Raw genomic sequence first — 18636 nt, 5'->3', positions numbered from 1 at the left:
TGGCCTGGTGGGCACGGGTCCCTCACTTCCCTTAGCAACAACAGACATGCATGGCCGCAGCACTCAGGTCACTTTTGTATGGTCAGGGCTCTCTGTTTGTCCAGGAGGAAAGGGAAGTGGTAGGGCACCAGAGTATAAGGTTTGGGTTCTAGTCCTCATTTCACTGCGCCAAAAACTATGTGATTTGGGAGACATCTCCTCATCTCTGAATTAGCTTCATCTGTACAGAAGCAGTACTGTCTACTCTCCAGGGGTAAGACTAAAAGCAACTAATGGATAGTGTGAGTCTACTCTAAAAAAAGCACCAACTGCTGTGTAAGTTTATGGAGATTTTATGTCTTGTTACTAGTTTATATTCTGGCCTTCAGAATCCTTTTTTTTTTTTTTTTAATACCTTTTACTTAAAAACTTTGAGATACTGTTGTTAACTTGTTTAAAGAGGACTTCCCTGTTCTAGATCTTACTAACAATGAAAAAAGCTGAATTTCTGATCTAAACTATAGTTCTTTCTGTTGAATTCATGAAATGAGTTTTGGTTGACAGTTAAGGATTGGACTTTTCAAAACATTACTGTTAGAAACAAGTCACCAACTCTTCATTTTGCAGCTAGGGTACTGAGACTAAGCAAGCAAGCAGTGAAATATTCTAATATTTTAAAAGGGTAAATGGGAAACCACTGACCAGGAACAGACCACATGAGTACAGTGGGTACTCAAGTCTCCTCCTCCAGGGTCCTTTAATATAATCTGATGTCTCTCTCACAGTTTGCTTAACTAAAATAAGGTGGTTAGGAAAGTTATCCTTGAATTCAGTTATCCCTGTATTTTTTAAAAGTTCTGTTTAATTATCCATGGTTGGAGTCTAGGGTTTAAATCTAAATCTTCAGTGAGATCACTGGATTGAACTAAAGCACCTACACAAAGATGTTGATTTTAGAAAACTGGAAACATAATTATGTTTCTTATCACTGGAGAGTGTTGGACCAGGGTTTACAAAACCTGACTTAGTTCTCCTAAGTCACTTTAGTCAAGAAAAACAAATCTAATCTCTTTGAGCCAGTACTCACCATCTGTAAGATGGGAAGGGTGACAATATAGCTTCTAAGGCCTCTACCAGTACGTTAGTTGGAGGGTCTGTGAAACCCAAAGGCAGACAAAGGGATGGGTGTGGGAGAGATTGGTGTCTCCTTTTTGTACCTGGAGAATTTTGCATTAATCAGTTACTTTTCTCATATTATCCCTCTATCTGGAAAACCTTCCAGTTGCCCTTTTCCTACCTCAAGTGACAGTGAAAGTGGTAGTCACGGTCAGTTGTATCCGATTCTTTGCGACACCATGGACTGTAGCCTGCCAGGCTCCTCTGTCCATGGGATTCTCCAGGCAAGAATACTTGTGTGGGTTGGCATTTCCTTCTCAAGGGGATCTTCCTCACCCAGGGATCGAACTCCGGTCTCCTGCCTTCCAGGCAGATTCTTTACCATCTGAGCCACCAGGGAAGCCCTTTCCTACTGAAAAGCTCTCCTTATTTTAAGGCCTAGGTTACATTTCATTTAATATATGAAGTCATTGTAGCACAAACTATTCTTCCTGAACTCATTTATTGCCCTTATACCTTATTCATCCGTTAGTCATGGTACATTGCTGTGGAATATGTCTCCCTTTTATACCTAATTTTTAGGGGGTAAGTTAATGTAGACGATAAAGTGTAGAGTTCGAAGATAAGTCAGTTAGCTGTGTGGTGCTTCCTGGTGGTCCAGTGGCTGAGTCCACGCTCCCAATGCAGGGGGCCTAGGTTCCATCCCTGGTCAGGGGACTAGATCCTGCATGCCGCAGCTAAAGATCCTGCCTGCTGCAGTAAAGATTGAAGATCCTGAGTGCTGCAACTAAGACTCACAAATAAATTAAAAAAAATTTTTTTAAAATAAATATTGAAAGATTTAATGTGAGCTTAAGCTGGCCATTAAGAAAAATGTGTGTGTATGTATATATGCTTAATTTTTAAAATAGCTATTACATTTTTTGAATAGGTAAAAAAATTTTTTTCTAGAACTTAATAAAGAGGGAAATCAAACTAGTTTTTCCTCCACTGTTATTTGTTTCTTATATATCCTTGTAGAGTTTTTAATTTTTTTTCTTCCTTTTTCTTTTACATAGAAGCACACTATATGTAGTCTTAGGTCCTTTTTTTTTTTTTTTCACTTAAGGCACCTGGGCGATCTTTTCATATCACTACACACAGTAAGTTCCTCATTGTTCTTAATGTTTTATGGATATACCATAGGTTAACCTGTGGTTGGGAGTTTTTACTTGGGTAAAGTCCCAAATAATTTTAAAATCTGAAAGACTTTTGAGCCTTATAAGAGGACTGTGTTCTTTATTTTTCTATATTTACAGTGTGTTGCCATTTTTAAGCACTTTATATTCTTGAAGTAGATCCTCACAAAACCTCTTTGAAGATAGATAATTACTCTGTAGGTGTTACAAGGTAAATAAAGAAAGGAAATGTCTATTTAGGATTTTCTGACTGTGGTGCAAGATTCAATAAAAGCTCCACCGTGCCTTTTTCATGTGCTGTACTACTAGCAAATAGAGAGTTTACTTGAGAAACACAGCCTGCTTTGTAGGGCTGATAAAAGTCTTAATTACTTCATTTATAACCATTTGTGTACTTCCTTCACTTTACTTACTTCCTTAAAACCAGCAGAGCATGTAGAAAAGGATCTCCACATAAATGAAGCTTTGAGAAACAAAACAAATGTAGAAAGAAGATATGCAAATGTTATTTTTATAGATTAATTTTTTAAATTGTAAAAAATCCTAACTGAAATATATGTATGCAGAAAAAAGTGACTTGCTTAATGGAATTGGAAGTATTCATTGAGGTGGATGTGGCTCCTTAAGCAATTGAATGGGTAGGGCTGAGAAAAACAGGGAAGATTTTAACCTGGGATTTAACATCTAATAAGATTCTGTGTTAAGTACCAACTTAGCTGTATAATTTGACCTGTTTAGAATGCACAAATGAAATGGAAGGAATTTAAGTTTTATTTTTAAATTTTCACTTAATATGAAACACAGTTAGTACTCAAATAGCCCAAACTGCTAACTCAACTACCTGAATGTTAAAGTATGCATTTAGACTATGGCAAGACCAGAATGCAAATTCTCTACAAAATATTTTCAGACATTTTGGTGACTCCTGAGATATTTTTGCTATTGATTTTTTAATATATTTTTAAACGAGGCACTTGATTTCTTTCTCTTTTCATATTTATACCCTTTTATTTGGCCACCTCATGTGAAGAGTTGACTCATTGGAAAAGACTTTGATGCTGGGAGGGATTGGGGGCAGAAAAAGAAGGGGACGACAGAGGATGAGATGGCTGGATGGCATCACTGACTCGATGGATGCGAGTCTGAGTGAACTCTGGGAGTTGGTGATGGACAGGGAGGCCTGGCGTGCTGCGATTCATGGGGTCGCAAAGAGTCGGACACGACTGCGCCACTGAACTGAACTGATACTCATCCTGAAAACTTATCATGGAGTTATGGAGATGGTTGGATGACTAGGGATTACTAATCAATATTTGATATATTTGTATATTAACTTGGCCTTTCTGTTGAACAAAAGAGAGAAGTAAAGTGGAGAGAGGTTGGGGCCAGCCTGGCCTGGACACCTTATCTAGAGCCCCCAGCTGCAGCTCTTCAGTACCTTGTGTTTTCTTTTACAGCTTTAATTGACAGACACTGCTCTGCTTGGGGAGATGTTCAAGTCTGAACACATTCTCTTGCTCTTTCCCCCCTTTTTCTTTCTAATGTGGGCCAATTTATAAATGCCTACAAGGAGTATGTGCAGAAGGGAATGGCAATCCACTCCAGTATCCTTGCCTGGAGAATTCCATGGACAGAGAAGTCTGGCAGGCTGTAGTTGGTGGGGTCGCAAAGAGTCGGACACGACTGAGCGACTAACACACACACAGGAGTACTACAGGTCTTTCATGGAGCCTGGCTCATTGTAGGTAAGTGAAAGAGGCTCGTTTGACGTGAACCGAAACTGAAGAGGGAATGAGACCCTGTCGATGACAAGCGGGGAGCCTGGCAGCTGGCAGTTTATTTTTCATCTTTCTCTCCGCAGGGTAGGGAGCAGCCATCTGTGTTCCAAGAGTGAAGTGCCACGTGCTGCTTAGTGGATGCTCTAAACTGCTCTCTTTCTCCCTTACAGGTCCTTTCCCATAACCTGTGCACGGTGCTGAAGGTTCCACACGACCCAGTTGCCCTTGAAGAGCACTTCAGGGATGATGACGAGGGACCTGTCTCCAATCAGGGCTACATGCCTTATTTAAACAAGTTCATTTTGGAAAAGGTGTGAGTCTAACCTCTTCCTGCTTATAGCGGTGTTCAGGTTACACATTTCAGGTGGGCCCCACACACCCTTGTTGGTGAGTTCCCTAAGGAGTTTAGTTGTGAAGCATCTCGAGATAAATCAGAAAGAAAGAAGAGACTGGCAGTGCTTCCTCTTTCTCTCTCTTCTCCAGTGTCTTCTAATCCTTGGTTCTATATTTTTACAGTTGGCTCTTTTTTGAAATTAAGAACTGTATTTTGTGTTAATCTGTACCTGTCTTCTCTTAGGGAGCTTTTCTTTTTTCTTTTTAAATTCTGGTTCCACATGTACCAAAATTGTTAAAGCATGGATTTGACATGATATGATTTTTTGTTTTGAATTCTGGTTCCACATGTACCAGAATTGTTAAAGCATGGATATGATGTGGTAAAATATCTATACTTTATAGATATTATACAGCAAAGTTTTCATCCTGGACTTTTCTGAGTACCACGTGGATGTTTTCTCTGATACGTTATGACTAAGGATGCTATAAACTATTAGGTGTTTGGAAGCCAAATATAACCTACTGGTATTTTCTGCCTCATTTGAGTTCTCCTTTGGTTTGGATAATTAAAAATTGACACATTAAATTGTTAGATTTAATGTTCTTTTATTTTTTTTAAAGAAAATAAATTAATGGCACATTTAATTAAAAACATTTGTGATTTAAAAGTTATGAAAGGTTGGAATTCCCTGGCAGTCCAGTGGTTAGGACTCTATACTTTCACTGCTATGGCCTGTGTTCAATCCCTGGTTAGGGAACTAATATACTGCAAGATGCAGCCCCAAAAAAATAATTAAGTAGAGTCTTAAAAAATTACATAAATTAGCTTGTCATTAAATAGGCAATTAGTACAAATATATGAGATAAAAAGTAAATTCCCTTTTTAGTCCAAGTCTTTAGGAGTAACAACTTTTAATTATTTGCTGACCTTTTTATATGCATGCAGACACATACCTATACAATAAAGAGTGTTTTATTTCTGTACCAGTAGGATCATGCTACATAAAGTTCAGTTTGTTTTTTTAACTAAGCAGTATATTACTGTCATCTTTCCATTTTATGTACATTTAGTTTAGATATGAAAAGTAATCATATATGCACATTAAGGATTGGGAGTTCCTACTTTTGCTTATTTATAATATATAGTGTGAATTTTTGGGGTATATGTTAAAAATGTCTTTCAAAAAGTGACAGTGATAATACCTTTAAATTAAAAATAAAATACATTATAAAAGCCTACTTTCCAATCACCTAAATACCATAACTACTGACATATTTTTTCCTATGATTTAAAAAAATTTTATAGCTATTTATATGTATAAATTCTTTTTATAATTTAGTGTCTTTTTATAATAGCAAAGTACAGTAACTAAAATGTATAATAATGATTTAAGTTAGTGGTTTGGAAAATACCAAAATGTTGGTCAGCATTTTTTTTTTAATCACATTTTATTTTTTAGAAATTTTGCAGCAAAGACTGTCAAAACTATAGTCTGTTCATTTAGGTAGTATTCTTTGTACGTGTATCTATTTTTTCATATAAGCCTCAACAATACAATTTTTGCTCTTTATTTGTATGTGTGTGTATGTTTATATAAATATAAAACATTGCCTTGGTCATGCTTTACTTAGAAAAGAAACTGCAGAGGGAGAAACCACACCAAAATGAAATTTAAGACTTAAACTTGCAAAAACCACCTATTGTATGATCCAGTTTATATGAAATGTCCACAGTAGGCAAACACATAAAGATACAAAATAGATTAGTGGTTGCCAGAGGTGGAGGGAAGTGGGAATGGTGAGTGACTACTGATGGGTTTGAAGTTTCTTCTTGGGGTGATAAAAATGTTCTAGACTTAGATAGTAATGATGATTGTAAAACCTGTGAATATGCTGCTGCTACTGCTGCAGCTAAGTCACTTCAGTCGTGTCCGACTCTGTGCGACCCCATAGACGGCAAGCCCACCAGGCTCCCCCGTCCCTGGGATTTTTCAGGCAAGAACACTGGAGCGGGTTGCCATTCTTTTCGCCAATGCATGAAAGTGAAAAGTGAAAGTGAAGTCACTCAGTCGTGTCTGACCCTCAGCGACCCCATGGACTACAGCCTTCCAGGCTCCTCCATCCATGGGATTTTCCAGGCAAGAGTACTGGAGTGGGGTGCCATTGCCTTCTCCAGTGAATATACTGAATACTACTAAAATGTACACTTTAAGAGTGAATTTTTTGGTATGTGAATTATATCATGATAAAAAAATTTTAAATTATATAGAAACTGACATGTGACATTTCAGATCTTCATAGTATGATGCAATACTATTTTCTTTTTGGGCTGCCTTCTGTTCATTGATCAGGTAGCTCATTTGTGCTTATAGTTGTATTATAAGTCAGTAAGGGTTTTTTTTTTTGGTTTGTGAAGAAATTCTTTTTATTTAGAAAATATTTCCTCAGCTTTATTGAGATATTACTGATACCTAATGTATGTACATTTAAGGTGTATAGCACTATGAGGTGTATAGCATTATGATTTGATGCATGTATATATTGTGAAATGATTGCTACAATAAGGTGACTTGTGTTAACATTGCCTCCCATAGTTACCTTTTTGTGTGTGGAGGGGCTATAAATTTTAAGATCTGGTCTCTTAACAACTTTAAATATATAGTAGTATTGTTATTGTCACAATGCTGTGCAGTATATCCCAGACATTTTTCATCTTAAAGCTGGAAGTTTGTACACTTTGATCAGCATCGCCCCATTTCCACTACCCCCCTCCAGCCCCTGACACTGCCATCCTATTCTCTTATTTCTTTGTTTCTAAGTTCATTGTTTTAAATATTCTACATAAAACTGAGAACATATAGTATTTGTCTTTCTCTTAGATTGTCTTAGCCATGATTAGTTAGAACAGCTTCAGAATCCTGAGTTTACCATTTGATATTTCTGCGTTAATTTAAATAAAAGTCAAGAGGTTTTGAATACAACTGTAGTGATGAGAACGTTTATATTCCATTAACAGCCCCTAAGATAAGAGAGCCTGTTGATGAGGGTGAAAGAGGAGAATGAAAAAGCTAGATTAAAACTCAGCATTCCAAAAACTAAGATCATGGCATCCGGTCCCATCACTTCCTGGCACATAGATGAGGAAAAAGTGGAAGCAATGACAGATTCTACATTCTTGGGCTCTAAAATCACTGTTGATGGTGACTGCAGCCATGAAATTAAAAGAAGCTTGCTCTTTGGAAGAAAAGCTGTGACAAATCTAGACAGCATATTAAAAAGCAAAGACATCACTTTTCATACAAAGATCCAGATAGTCAAAGCTGTGGTTTTTCCAGTAGTCATGTATGCATGTGAGAGTTGGACCATAAAGAAGGCCAAGTGCCGAAGAATTGATGCTTTGGAATTGTGGTGTTGAAGAAGACTCTTGAGAATCCCTTGGACAGCAAGGAGGTCAAACCAGGCCTTAATGAAATCAACCTTGAATATTCACTGGAAGGGCTGATGCTGAAGCTCCAATACTTTGGCCACCTGGTGCGAAGAGCCAGCTAATGGGAAGGGACCCTGATGTTGGGAAAGATTGGAGGCGAAAGGAGAAGAGGGCAGCAGAGGATGAGATGATTAGATAGTATCACTGACTCAGTGGACATGAGTTTGAGCAAACTCCAGGAGATAGTGAAGGACAGGGAAACTTGGCATGCTACAGTTCATGGGGTTGCAAAGAGTTGGACATGACTTAGCAACTGAACAACAACAACAACAGGACAAGTGGTTAGCATATGAAGCCTGCCCAGATCCCACATAAGGGGTCAAATTAGGTATATTCCCCCTCTTTTCGATCAGTACCTATTTTAATCAAGTTTAGGCTGTATGAACTAGAAGCAAGACAGTCTGCAGTGGACCGTCAAACCCAAAGGATCCCCTTTCTCTGTGCCTCTAGGACAAACAATGCCTAGCTCCCTAATTTTTAACCCTAAAGTATATATGTTAGCACTCTGGCATCATGGACTTTAAAGAAATTGACAAAAACTTGTTGTCTTCCCTACTTTATATAAAAATGTGTTTAAAACATACTACAACCTCATTGTATTTTTACTTTTTAAAAAGTTGCAGTTTATTTAAACCAAAATAAAAACCAGAAACAGTTCACACAGTAAATATGTCTTATATTTGGCAAATGTTTGATGACCTGCTGTGTGCATGTGTTTGAGCTTAAAAATTAAAAAAAAAAAGAATTATGTCTGTTATTAGAATATATGGAACATACTGGGAAAGTCTCAGAAACCTGGAAATTGTGGTTTTTCAGTGCTAGAATTTGTGTGGGCTGGCAGACTGGATAGAGAGACATGGTTGAATATCTTGAGGTGCTGTACCCTGATACCACATTTTGTTCTCCTTGATGTAACTTTCTTTAAACACCCTGAGCTTTAAAGTTTTAAAATGTTCTTTGTTTTAGTATTCAGGTATTTAAAAGTTTTGTAACTGGGGGAGAAACTATATGACAAACCTAGACAACATATTAAAAAGCAGAGAGATTATTTTATTACTGACAAAGGTCTGTATTGTCAAAGTTGTGGTTTTTCCTGTAGTCATGTATGGATGTGAGAATTGGACCATAAAGAAAGCTGTGTGGAACAATTGATGCTTTTGAACTGTTGGAGAAGACTCTTGAGAGTCCCTTGAACAGCACCGAGATCAAACCAGTCCATCATAAAGGAAATCAGTCCTGAATACTCATTGGAAGGATGGATGCTGAAGCTGAAACTTCAATACTTTGGCCACCTGATGCAAAGAGCTGACTCATTGGAAGGGACCCTGATGCTGGGAAAGACTGAAGGGAGGAGAATGGAACGACAGAGGATGAGATGATTGGATAGCATCACTGACTCAATGGGCATGAGTTTGAGCAGGTTTTGGGAGTTGGTGATGGATTAGGAGGCTTGGCGTGCTGTAGTCCATGGGGTCGCAAAGAGTCAGACACAGCTGAGACTGAACTGAACTGAACGGAGCGACTATAGCAGTATTTAAGAAGTCCAAAATTAGCCTCTAAATTTGGGGAAAATCTTATTCACAGAGCAAGTGAGGATGTGATGAAACAGTGAGCCCTTGTTTATTATTGCTTAGCCACCTGGAGTGGAATTTTGCCAGGCTTTCAGTCCAAATAAAGCAGCCAAGGTTTCCATGATGTGGGTTTAAATTGAGCAGATTGGTGCCTTGTTTTGAAACTTGGTTGAAAAAAAATGCCAGTAGTGACTGAAGAGTGTTAACAGAAAACTTAGATTGTCGTCAGTTATGTAATCAATATATGAAATGATGATTAAACATTTGCAATATGTGCTTTTATACACACACACACACACACACACACACACAGAGTCTGATTTGATCCTCATGCTAATCCTATGACACATAACTGGAATTCTTATCCCCATTTAACTCAGGACGAAATAGAGAATACAGCTAATAAGGGGTAGATAGGTTTTGAACCTAAGCCATTTCACTTCTAGACCAGAGTACTTTTAACTGTATGTACTATTGAGGGATTAATTACTACTTTGCAGAATTAATACTTTTCCAGTTACTGGATATATAGTAGGGGCCAGGGGAAAGTGGTTTAAAAACCATTCTGATCATCTCAAACTCTCTCATCCGGCGTCTAGTTCCCTTAGGTTCTTTCTCAACTGTTTTAATGTAATTTTTCTTCTTCTTCTTCAGTATCTGGTGTTCCTCAGTGTTCAGTTTGGTCATTTCTCCCCTGCGCTGCCACCCCCCCGCCCCCCGCCCCAGTTATTTGAGAGGTTTTTCTGCCTTTGCCTAAGAGAGTTACTCAGAAGGGGTTGAGACCAAGAGATAAACTATAATGAAACTTGCTTTGCAAAAAATAATTTTTCCATTTGGTTTCTGTATTTGCTTCTTCAGAGGGAATAATTCATGTTGTTCTTCACATTGATAGAATTTTTATTTTTTCAGCTTTCCTGAGACTTCAGATGATGATCTTGTGTGTTCATGTATTGAATATTTTGCCTCTGCTGATTGTTAACTGTTTTCTTGTTTGTTGAATTCCTTTTTTTTTTTTTTTAAGTAAAGAATAGGATTCTGTAAACATCCAGGAAGAATTTTTGAATTTTTGTGAGCTCCTCCCCACCTTTTTGGGACAAGAAAAACACTGTGCCTGGATTATCTGACAATGAATAATTGAAGAAAGTGGTATATTGTTACTTTTTAAATTTTGAGCCCCAGTAGACTACATTGGAAACTAGTTCTGAGACTTTGCTGGTAGTACAGTGGATAAGAATCTGCCTGCCAGTGCAGGGGACACGGGTTCAATTTGTGGTCCGGGAAGATCCCACATACTGAGGGGCAGCTAAGCCTGTGTAGCATAGCTGGTGAAGCCCAGTCACCACTGAGCCTGTGCTTTGCAGTGAGAAGCCCATGCACCACCATGAAGAGTAGCTCCCACTGGCTGCAGCTAGAGAAAGCCTGTGTGCAGAAACAAAAGTCCAGCACAACCGTAATTAAAAAAACAACAAAAAACTAGTTCTGCCTCAGCGTGTTATGAGGCAATCTAAACCTTTCATGAGCTTTAATAGCCTAGTTGGCTTCTTCATCCAAATCATTGTCAGTTCTTTTCCCTGATTGTACACATTAAAGGTTGGTCTGGGCTATTTGACTAAAAACCAGTAATCCTTGGTCAATAAGCCACGTCCTAATTGGGGGATTTACTGCTTTCTAATGTAATCCTTTTTTTGATGTTGTTTTTGTTTTGGGGAACACTCACACATACAAAAGAAAAATGCACACAGAGAGCCATTTTTTTCAATATAATGTTTCTTCTCTCTAGCAGTCTGCATTCTGTTTTCTTAGGCTGGACGTTATACTTTCTTCCCAAATGCTTACTGTCCCTTAGTTATAGTTCTACCATAAAATGAGTTTTCAAATTTCTCTTACCTTTAGCACTCAAAATGTTGTCAAATGTATACCTAACAAGTATCATTTAATAGGAAAGGGGGTGTGCGTGTGTGCTGAGTTGCTTCAGTTGTGTCCAACTCTTTGCAACCCTACGGACTGATTCTGCCAGGCTCCCCTGTCAGTGGGATTCTCCAGGCAAACATACTGGAGTGGATTGCCATGCCCTACTCCAGGGGATCTTCCTGACCCAGGGATAGAACCTGCCTCTCTTGTTTCCTGCGTTGGCAGGTGGGTTCTTTACCATTAGTGTCACTGGGAAGCCCGATAGGAAGGGTGCTGCTCTTAAATTCCCCAAACCAAGCTTTTATATGATTCTTATTATCCTTTAGCCTGTGTTGTTTTTTCTTTCATTGTTGCTTGAAAGTTACATAGTATTAATTTAGAACAGTGGCCAAGTTGGACTCTACATTTTCATCATGTTTGCAAAGTTATACAGGACTAAAAACTTCTGAGTAATTGAAGAGGTTCCATGCTGAGAAGTGTGAATGACTTTATGTCATTGAATACTGTGGCCAACAATATGGATCTAAAACTGATGTGGTCTAAAGAAATCTCATGTTTTTTAGTGTCGGTTCTTCATTACAGTAATCAAGAGGGAGAGTGACCTTACTTACTTATGCCTGCAGTGTGGGGCATGTGGGATCTTAGTTCCTCAACCAGGGATCAAACCTGTGCCTCCTGCAGAAGCGCAGAGTCCTAACCACGGGAGTGCCAGGGTATTCGCAGAAGTATTGCTTTTTAAGATAGCAACTTTAGTGAGATATAATTCATATACCATACAAGTATATTTAAAGTGTACATTTTGGTGGTAAAAACCATATCTAGCACTTCTGTCCTCCCCCTCAGCTGTAGGCAACCACTAGTCTACTTTTTTACCTCTATGGATTTACCTCCACCTGGACTTATACAATGTGACTGGGACCGTGTGACCTTTGTGTCTGTCTTCTTTTGTTTAGCATCATGTTTTCAAAGCTCATCCATGTTGTAGCACCTAACAGTACTTCATTTCTTCCCATGTCCGAAAAGTATTCCATTGTGGATATACCATATTCTGTTGGCACATTCATTGGATGATGGATGTTTTGTTTTCTTCCCACTTTCTGGTTACCGTGAATTTACTGCTGTGAGCATGCATGTTCAATTTTTGTGCAGAGGCATGTTTTCAGTTCTTGGTTATATACCTAGGAATGAAATTTGAGTTATGTGGCAACTCTGTGTTTAACCTTTTGAGGAACTGTCGAGTTGTTCCAATGCAGCTATGCATTTTACTTTCTGCCAGCAGTGGCTGAGGGGTCCAGTTCCTTCATATCCTCATCAGCATTTTGTTTTTATTATAGCCATTCTGGTGGATATGAAGTACATAGCTTACTGTGTTTTGATTTGCATCTCACTGATAATTAATATAAAATACTGTTTTTAAAATTTGTTTTTTATTGTAAAGGTAATAAAAGGGTATTATTGAAATTAAGAAAAAAAAAGAGCTTATTAAGAAAATATGTATCATCCACAGTTTTAACATCCAGAGGCAGTCACTGTTAGCATTCTGATATGTTTGTTTTGAGTTTTTATTTTTATTTTATTTTTGTGGCCACACTGTCTGGCTTCTGGGATCACAGTTCCCAACCAGAGATTGCACATGCATGCTCAGCAGTTAAAGTGTGGACTGCCAAGGAATTTCCAAGTCTTTATTTTTTAAAATGTTTTTATATATTGTTTTTCAAGGGATCATATTGAACATTTAACATTAATATTACCATGTCATTGAATTTTTAAAAAAACCTTGAGTATAAAGATGCTAATATTTATTTAGAGTCTCTTGTGTTTCATATACTAAATGTTTTAAACAGATGTTCTAATAAAGTCTTTATGTCAACTCTGTAGGTTAAGTACCATCATTACCACCATTTTAAAGATGAGGAGATGGGCCTTGGGTTAAATGCTTGCTCAAGGTCACCCAAGTACTAAGTGGTATTCAGTGATTGTATAATAGTTTTGTACTTTATAACCATGCCTTTTTTTGGTGGACTTTTTATTTTTTCCCCCACTCTTTTAAATAATAGTGACTATCCTAGGTGAATCTTTATCTGACTTTGGTTCTCTTGTTAGGATAATCAATAAGTATTGATTGAACAATAGGTATTGATTGAACAACAAGTAATTAAAGAAGAATTATTGATCAAAGAGTATGAACGCTTTCTGAGAAAAATTTCTGCTGTTTCTAAAGCACTACATTGACCAATTTCCCTGTCTTTTGAGAACTGTTTCTGTTCCACAGCAACTTTAGTCTTAAGCTGGGTTTGTATGAAGTTTCTAGTTTAGAGAACATGTGAGTTTAGTTTTGTAAATACTTTTAGTACCTTGAATCAGAATTGAGGTGGTATCTTATTCTTCATATGTATGAATCTTGATGTAAAGTAAAAATTTTATGTAAAAATAAGAACCACTCTACATATTTCTTTCTTGGAAATTATCTTTGGTTTGGACACCTTGAAACCACTAGCAGCAATTATTATTAAATGTGAGACTGTTGATTTAATATGTGTGATACAAACTAGAATTTTGGAGCCAGTTTGTAGATTTTTAGACCTTTTATAGTTTGAATGGGCCTAGAGACCATTTCAATTTATGGATTTGTTTTAATTGAGGTAACAGTGGATATTGAATGCATACCCTTCAATGGCTTGCTGTTGTTTTTAGGTAAGTCCAGCATCTTTATCATGACACACAGGCCCATGTTCAGTTTGGCTTCTGCAACCTGTCTAGCCTTCTCTCCCCTCGCTCTTGCTCACTTCAGGGCAGCCACCTTGGCCTTCCTCAGATTGCTAAGCCCCTTCTTGCCACAGAGCCTTCAGACACGCTGCTTCCTCTGCTGTGAGGTTTCCTCCCCCACCATGTGGAGGTCTCGGCTTGATTGTCACTTCCTCAGGGAGGTTTCTCCAGGTAGCACCCCACCCATTCTAGACCTAACCAGCTTTCCTGTAATGTACACTTGCGACATTATCTGTGCTTTTCTTTTTTACCACGCTTTTCACCATATAGGTGGTTGTGTTATTGCTGTATAGTTTGATATCTTATTACTCCCCTGGAGTGTAAGTTCTAGGATGGCAAGAACTGTTTCACCCATGTTGATGGGTTTTTTTTTTTTCCTTTTTGGTATGTGCAGGAGCTTTTAAGTTTGATGTTATTTTGTCTGATTTTGCTTTTGTTGCCTGCTTTTTTAGCATCATGTCTAAGAAATCACTGCTCATTCCAGTATCATGAAGTTTTTCCCCTATAGTTTCTTCTAGGAGTTTTATACTTTTGGGTCTTACATTTAGATCTTTACTCCATTTTGAACTTAGTTTATGAATATGGTGTAAGATAAGGGTCCATCTTCATTCTGTTGCATGTGGACTTTCAGATTTTCCAACCCTTTTGTTGAAGAGACTGGCCTTTAAGTATAAATGAGGGTTTATTTCTGGGCTTTCTATTCTGTTTTATTAGGCTGTGTGTCTGTCATTATGCCAGTACCATACTGTTTCTCTTTTCTTTCTTCTTGTTTTTTGGTCATGCTGAATGACTTGCAGAACCTTAGTTCCCCAACCAGGAATCAAACCCATGCCCCCGCAGTGAAAGCTGCTGCTGCTGCTGCTAAGTCGCTTCATTCATGTCCGACTCTGTGCCACCCCTTAGACGGCAGCCCACCAGGCTCCTCCATCCCTGGGATTCTCCAGGCAAGAACACTGGAGTGGGCTGTCCTTTCCATCTCCAATGCATGAAAGTGAAAAGTGAAAGTGAAGTCGTTCAATTGTGACCGACTCTTCACAACCCCATGGACTGCAGCCTACCAGGCTCTCCGTCCATTGGCTTTTCCAGGCAAGAGTACTGGAGTGGGTTGCCATTGCAGTGGAAGCACAGACCCCTAATCACTGGAATGCCAGGGAATTCCCTAGTATGTACTGTTTTGATTACTGTGTCTTTGTAGTAGGTTTTGAAATCAAGAAGTATAAGGCTTCCACCTTTGTTTTTCTCAAGATTGTTTGAACTGTTGTGGACCTTTGAGATTCCATATGAATTTTAGGGTAATGTTTGTTTCTGCAGAAAAAAAAATGCCATTGAAATTTTGACGGAGATTATGTTGAATCTGTGACAAATCGCTTTGGATAGTGTGGGCATTTTAATAGTATTAAGTCTTTCAGTCCACGAGCATAGCATGTCTTTCCATTTATTTATGTCATCTTTAATTTCTTTGAGTAATGTTTTGTAATTTTCTGTATACAAGTCTTTTTACATCTTTGGTTCAGTTTACTCCTGAGTATTTTTGATGCTATTGCAAATCAGATTGTTTTCTTAATTTTCTTTTCAGAAAGAAAAGAAGCTTCTTTCTTTTCAATTTGGATGCCTTTTATTTGCATTTCTTGCCTAATCTCTGTGCCTAGGACTTTCAGAACTGTGTTGAATAGAAGTGATGAGAGTGGGCATCCTTAGCTAGTGCTTGACCTTAGAGGAAAAGCTTTCAGTTGTTCACCTTTGAGTATGATGTTAGTTGTGGACTTTTCCTGTATGATCTGATTTTGTGCCTTTTTTAAAAAGGTGTAAATGTCATCATTTAATATACTTTTACCTTTGAGTATTCTTAAACTAAAGAATAGTATTGACAGATTAGAATATAGAGAAGTAATAAGCCAAACAAGCAACTTATTAAAAATTAAGTAAGACACTGAGCACTTGCACTTACATCAAAAAGCCACTATTTATTTCCTGGGAAAGCTAATTTATGGAGAATTTGCTTGGTTTCTGATCCCATTGCAGTCTGACTTTATACACAGACTTTTCTTGGCTGTCTTGAAGATAACTAACTAGTGACCAGTCAGTTGCAAAACCAGCAACTGTCTTTTCTTAATGACTCTTTCTTAATTTCTCTGTAGCATTTGGCACTGCAGTAACCCCTCCTTATCTGTAGTTTCTCTTTCCGTGGTTTCAGTTGCCTGTTGTCAACTGTGGTCTGAAAATATTAAATAGAAAATTGCAGAAATAAAGAATTCATAAATCATTGTATATTCTTCTGAGTAGTGCGATGAAATTGCACCTTTTCGCTCCATCCTACCCAGGACATGAATCATCCCTTTGTCCTGTGTGTCCCACCTGTTAGTCAGTTAATATCCATCTGGATTATCAAATTGACTGTCATAGTATTACAGTGAACGCGTGAGAATGTGTTCAAGTAACCCCCCCGTTTTGTTTTGTTTTTTGTTTTTTTGGCCATGTCACATAACTTGCAGGATTTTAGTTCCCTAACTAGGGACTGAACTAGGGCCACAGCCTAACCACTGAACGACCAGATAATTACCAAGTAACTCTTATTTACTTAAAAACGGACCCAAAGCACAAGAGTGGTGATGCTGGCAAGTCAGATCTGCCAAAGAGAAACTTTAAAGTGCTTCCTTTAAGTGAAAAGGTGAAACCTCTACTTAATAAGAAAAGAAAACATGCTGATGTTGCTAATATGTTTGGTAAGAATGAATCTTTTATCCGTGAAAGTGTGAAGATGGAAAAAGAAATTCTGCTAGTTTTCCTGTTGCATCTCAAAACTGCAGAAGTCACGGCCCAGTACGCGATAAGTGCTTAAAGATGGAAAAAGCATTAACATTTGTACAGTAAGATATTTTTGAGAAAGAGAGAGACCACATTCATGTAACATTTATTATAATAAGTTGTTTATGATTTTTCTTTTTATTATTATTATTAATCTTCTCTTATGCCTAATTTGTAAATTAAACTGTATCATAGACTTGTATGTATCAGAAAAAAACACATGTGGTTTCAGATGTCCACTGGAGGGCTTGGAACTTATCCCTCATGGATAACAGGGGAGACTGCTGGGTTGGTCAAACCTTCTTCTTCTTGTTTGCTCACTCAGTTTTTATGTCTTTGTGGTTCTCGTGTCACTTTGATTGTTCTTCCAGTCATCGTAATTCCTGTCCTTCTCTCACTTTGTAAATGTGCAAATCCTTTGAGGCTCTGCTTTGATTCCATCTCTCTTCTCACTTTGTGTTTCCTCTCCGTGATCTCACTGACCATTGTGGCTTCAGCCCTTGTCGGCATGCAGTTGATTCACAAATCTGCCTTCCCTCTTAGGTTACAGTTCCTTCTTTGATTGTCTTCAGACGACGTAAATACCTTATGAGAACTTCAGGTTGAAGCTTCACATGACTGAACACTTTATCTTTCTCTCTCCCTTGTTTTTGTCCTCTTCATCCTGTGGCTGGGGTGCTGCTGCTGCTCTGCCTTTGCTCATGCAATCTCCTTTCCTATCCTTTGCAATACTATTCCTTGTACTGTTTTCACTATGCTTTGAGGTCTGCCCCAAATACCGTCTTTCCTGCAAAGTACTGATCTGGCCCGCAGATGACCTGGCTGTCCTTTGCTCTAAAATGGGGGGTTTCCTAAGGCTATTTATTTATTGAAATTATAAAGTTCTTTGTGATTTCTGTCTGTGTTTGCTTTTCTAGCCATACATCAGGCCACTCCCTCGCAGGAAGTCTTAATTCACCACATGATCCACATAGAATCACTTCTTGTTCCTCGGAGCAGAGCTTTTTGCTTCCATGCATATGTCATTTCCCCTGGTGGCATATCTTCCACTTAGTGTTTTTTAGGGCTGTGGGTGTTTAGAGTTGATAAACTGGCCTTTGAGACTAGTCCCATAGAGAAGTCTTCCATCATATAAATAGAGTCCTTTGTCTACTGAGTTCTACAAGCAGTTGGGCATAGAAAAAACGGATAGAATGTGAGCTTTGATTTAAACTCTGGTCTTGATATTTACTAGTAATGTTAACTTGGTACCCAGTTTTCCTGAGCATGTTTCCTGATCTGTAAAATGAGGATGATATTTAACCTTTATGGGGCCAACACAAAGTTTAAATGAGAAACTGCATATAAAATGCCAAGCATATGCTAAGTCCTCAATAAATGGTGTTAAAGGAAAAAAAAAAATGAAAAGGAAAGAAAAAAGAGAAGCAGCAGCTGTTACTTTCCGTTCGGGGGGTCATTTGTGTATGTCGGGGGCATGGGAAACAGTGTCAGACCAAGACTGGGTGCCAAGGCAGAGCACAGAGGATATCTTCTTCCTCTTGGGAAACTGGTTTGCCAGCCACAGAGAGAAACTTTTTCCTGCAGCCAGCTAGTGACTTCTTCCTTATGTACACACTTTGTTCATCTCTCTCTAAACAGAATTGCTTTGCTCATGTTGTCCTGTTACCCACTCTGCCTCCTCCCATTCTCCATACTGTCCCTGGCTTTAA

At 38.2% G+C, this 18636-nt stretch overlaps 1 protein-coding gene across 1 annotated transcript in view; it reads left to right on the top strand.

Annotated features, from left to right (window-relative positions):
- Positions 1 to 18636, top strand: part of SWAP70 (switching B cell complex subunit SWAP70) — a 75981-nt gene that overhangs the window by 19200 nt on the left and 38145 nt on the right. The window contains exon 2 of the mRNA XM_040258402.1: positions 4222 to 4362. Within this exon, the coding sequence (XP_040114336.1) occupies positions 4222 to 4362 (141 nt within the window). The remainder of the gene's footprint in view (positions 1 to 4221; positions 4363 to 18636) is intronic.

Source organism: Oryx dammah, unplaced genomic scaffold, assembly GCF_014754425.2.
Source record: "Oryx dammah isolate SB20612 unplaced genomic scaffold, SCBI_Odam_1.1 HiC_scaffold_17, whole genome shotgun sequence".
In the NCBI taxonomy this organism is placed as follows: Eukaryota; Metazoa; Chordata; class Mammalia; order Artiodactyla; family Bovidae; genus Oryx; species Oryx dammah.
Note: the sequence above shows the minus strand (reverse complement) of the source record. Positions and strands in the feature narration are given on the sequence as shown.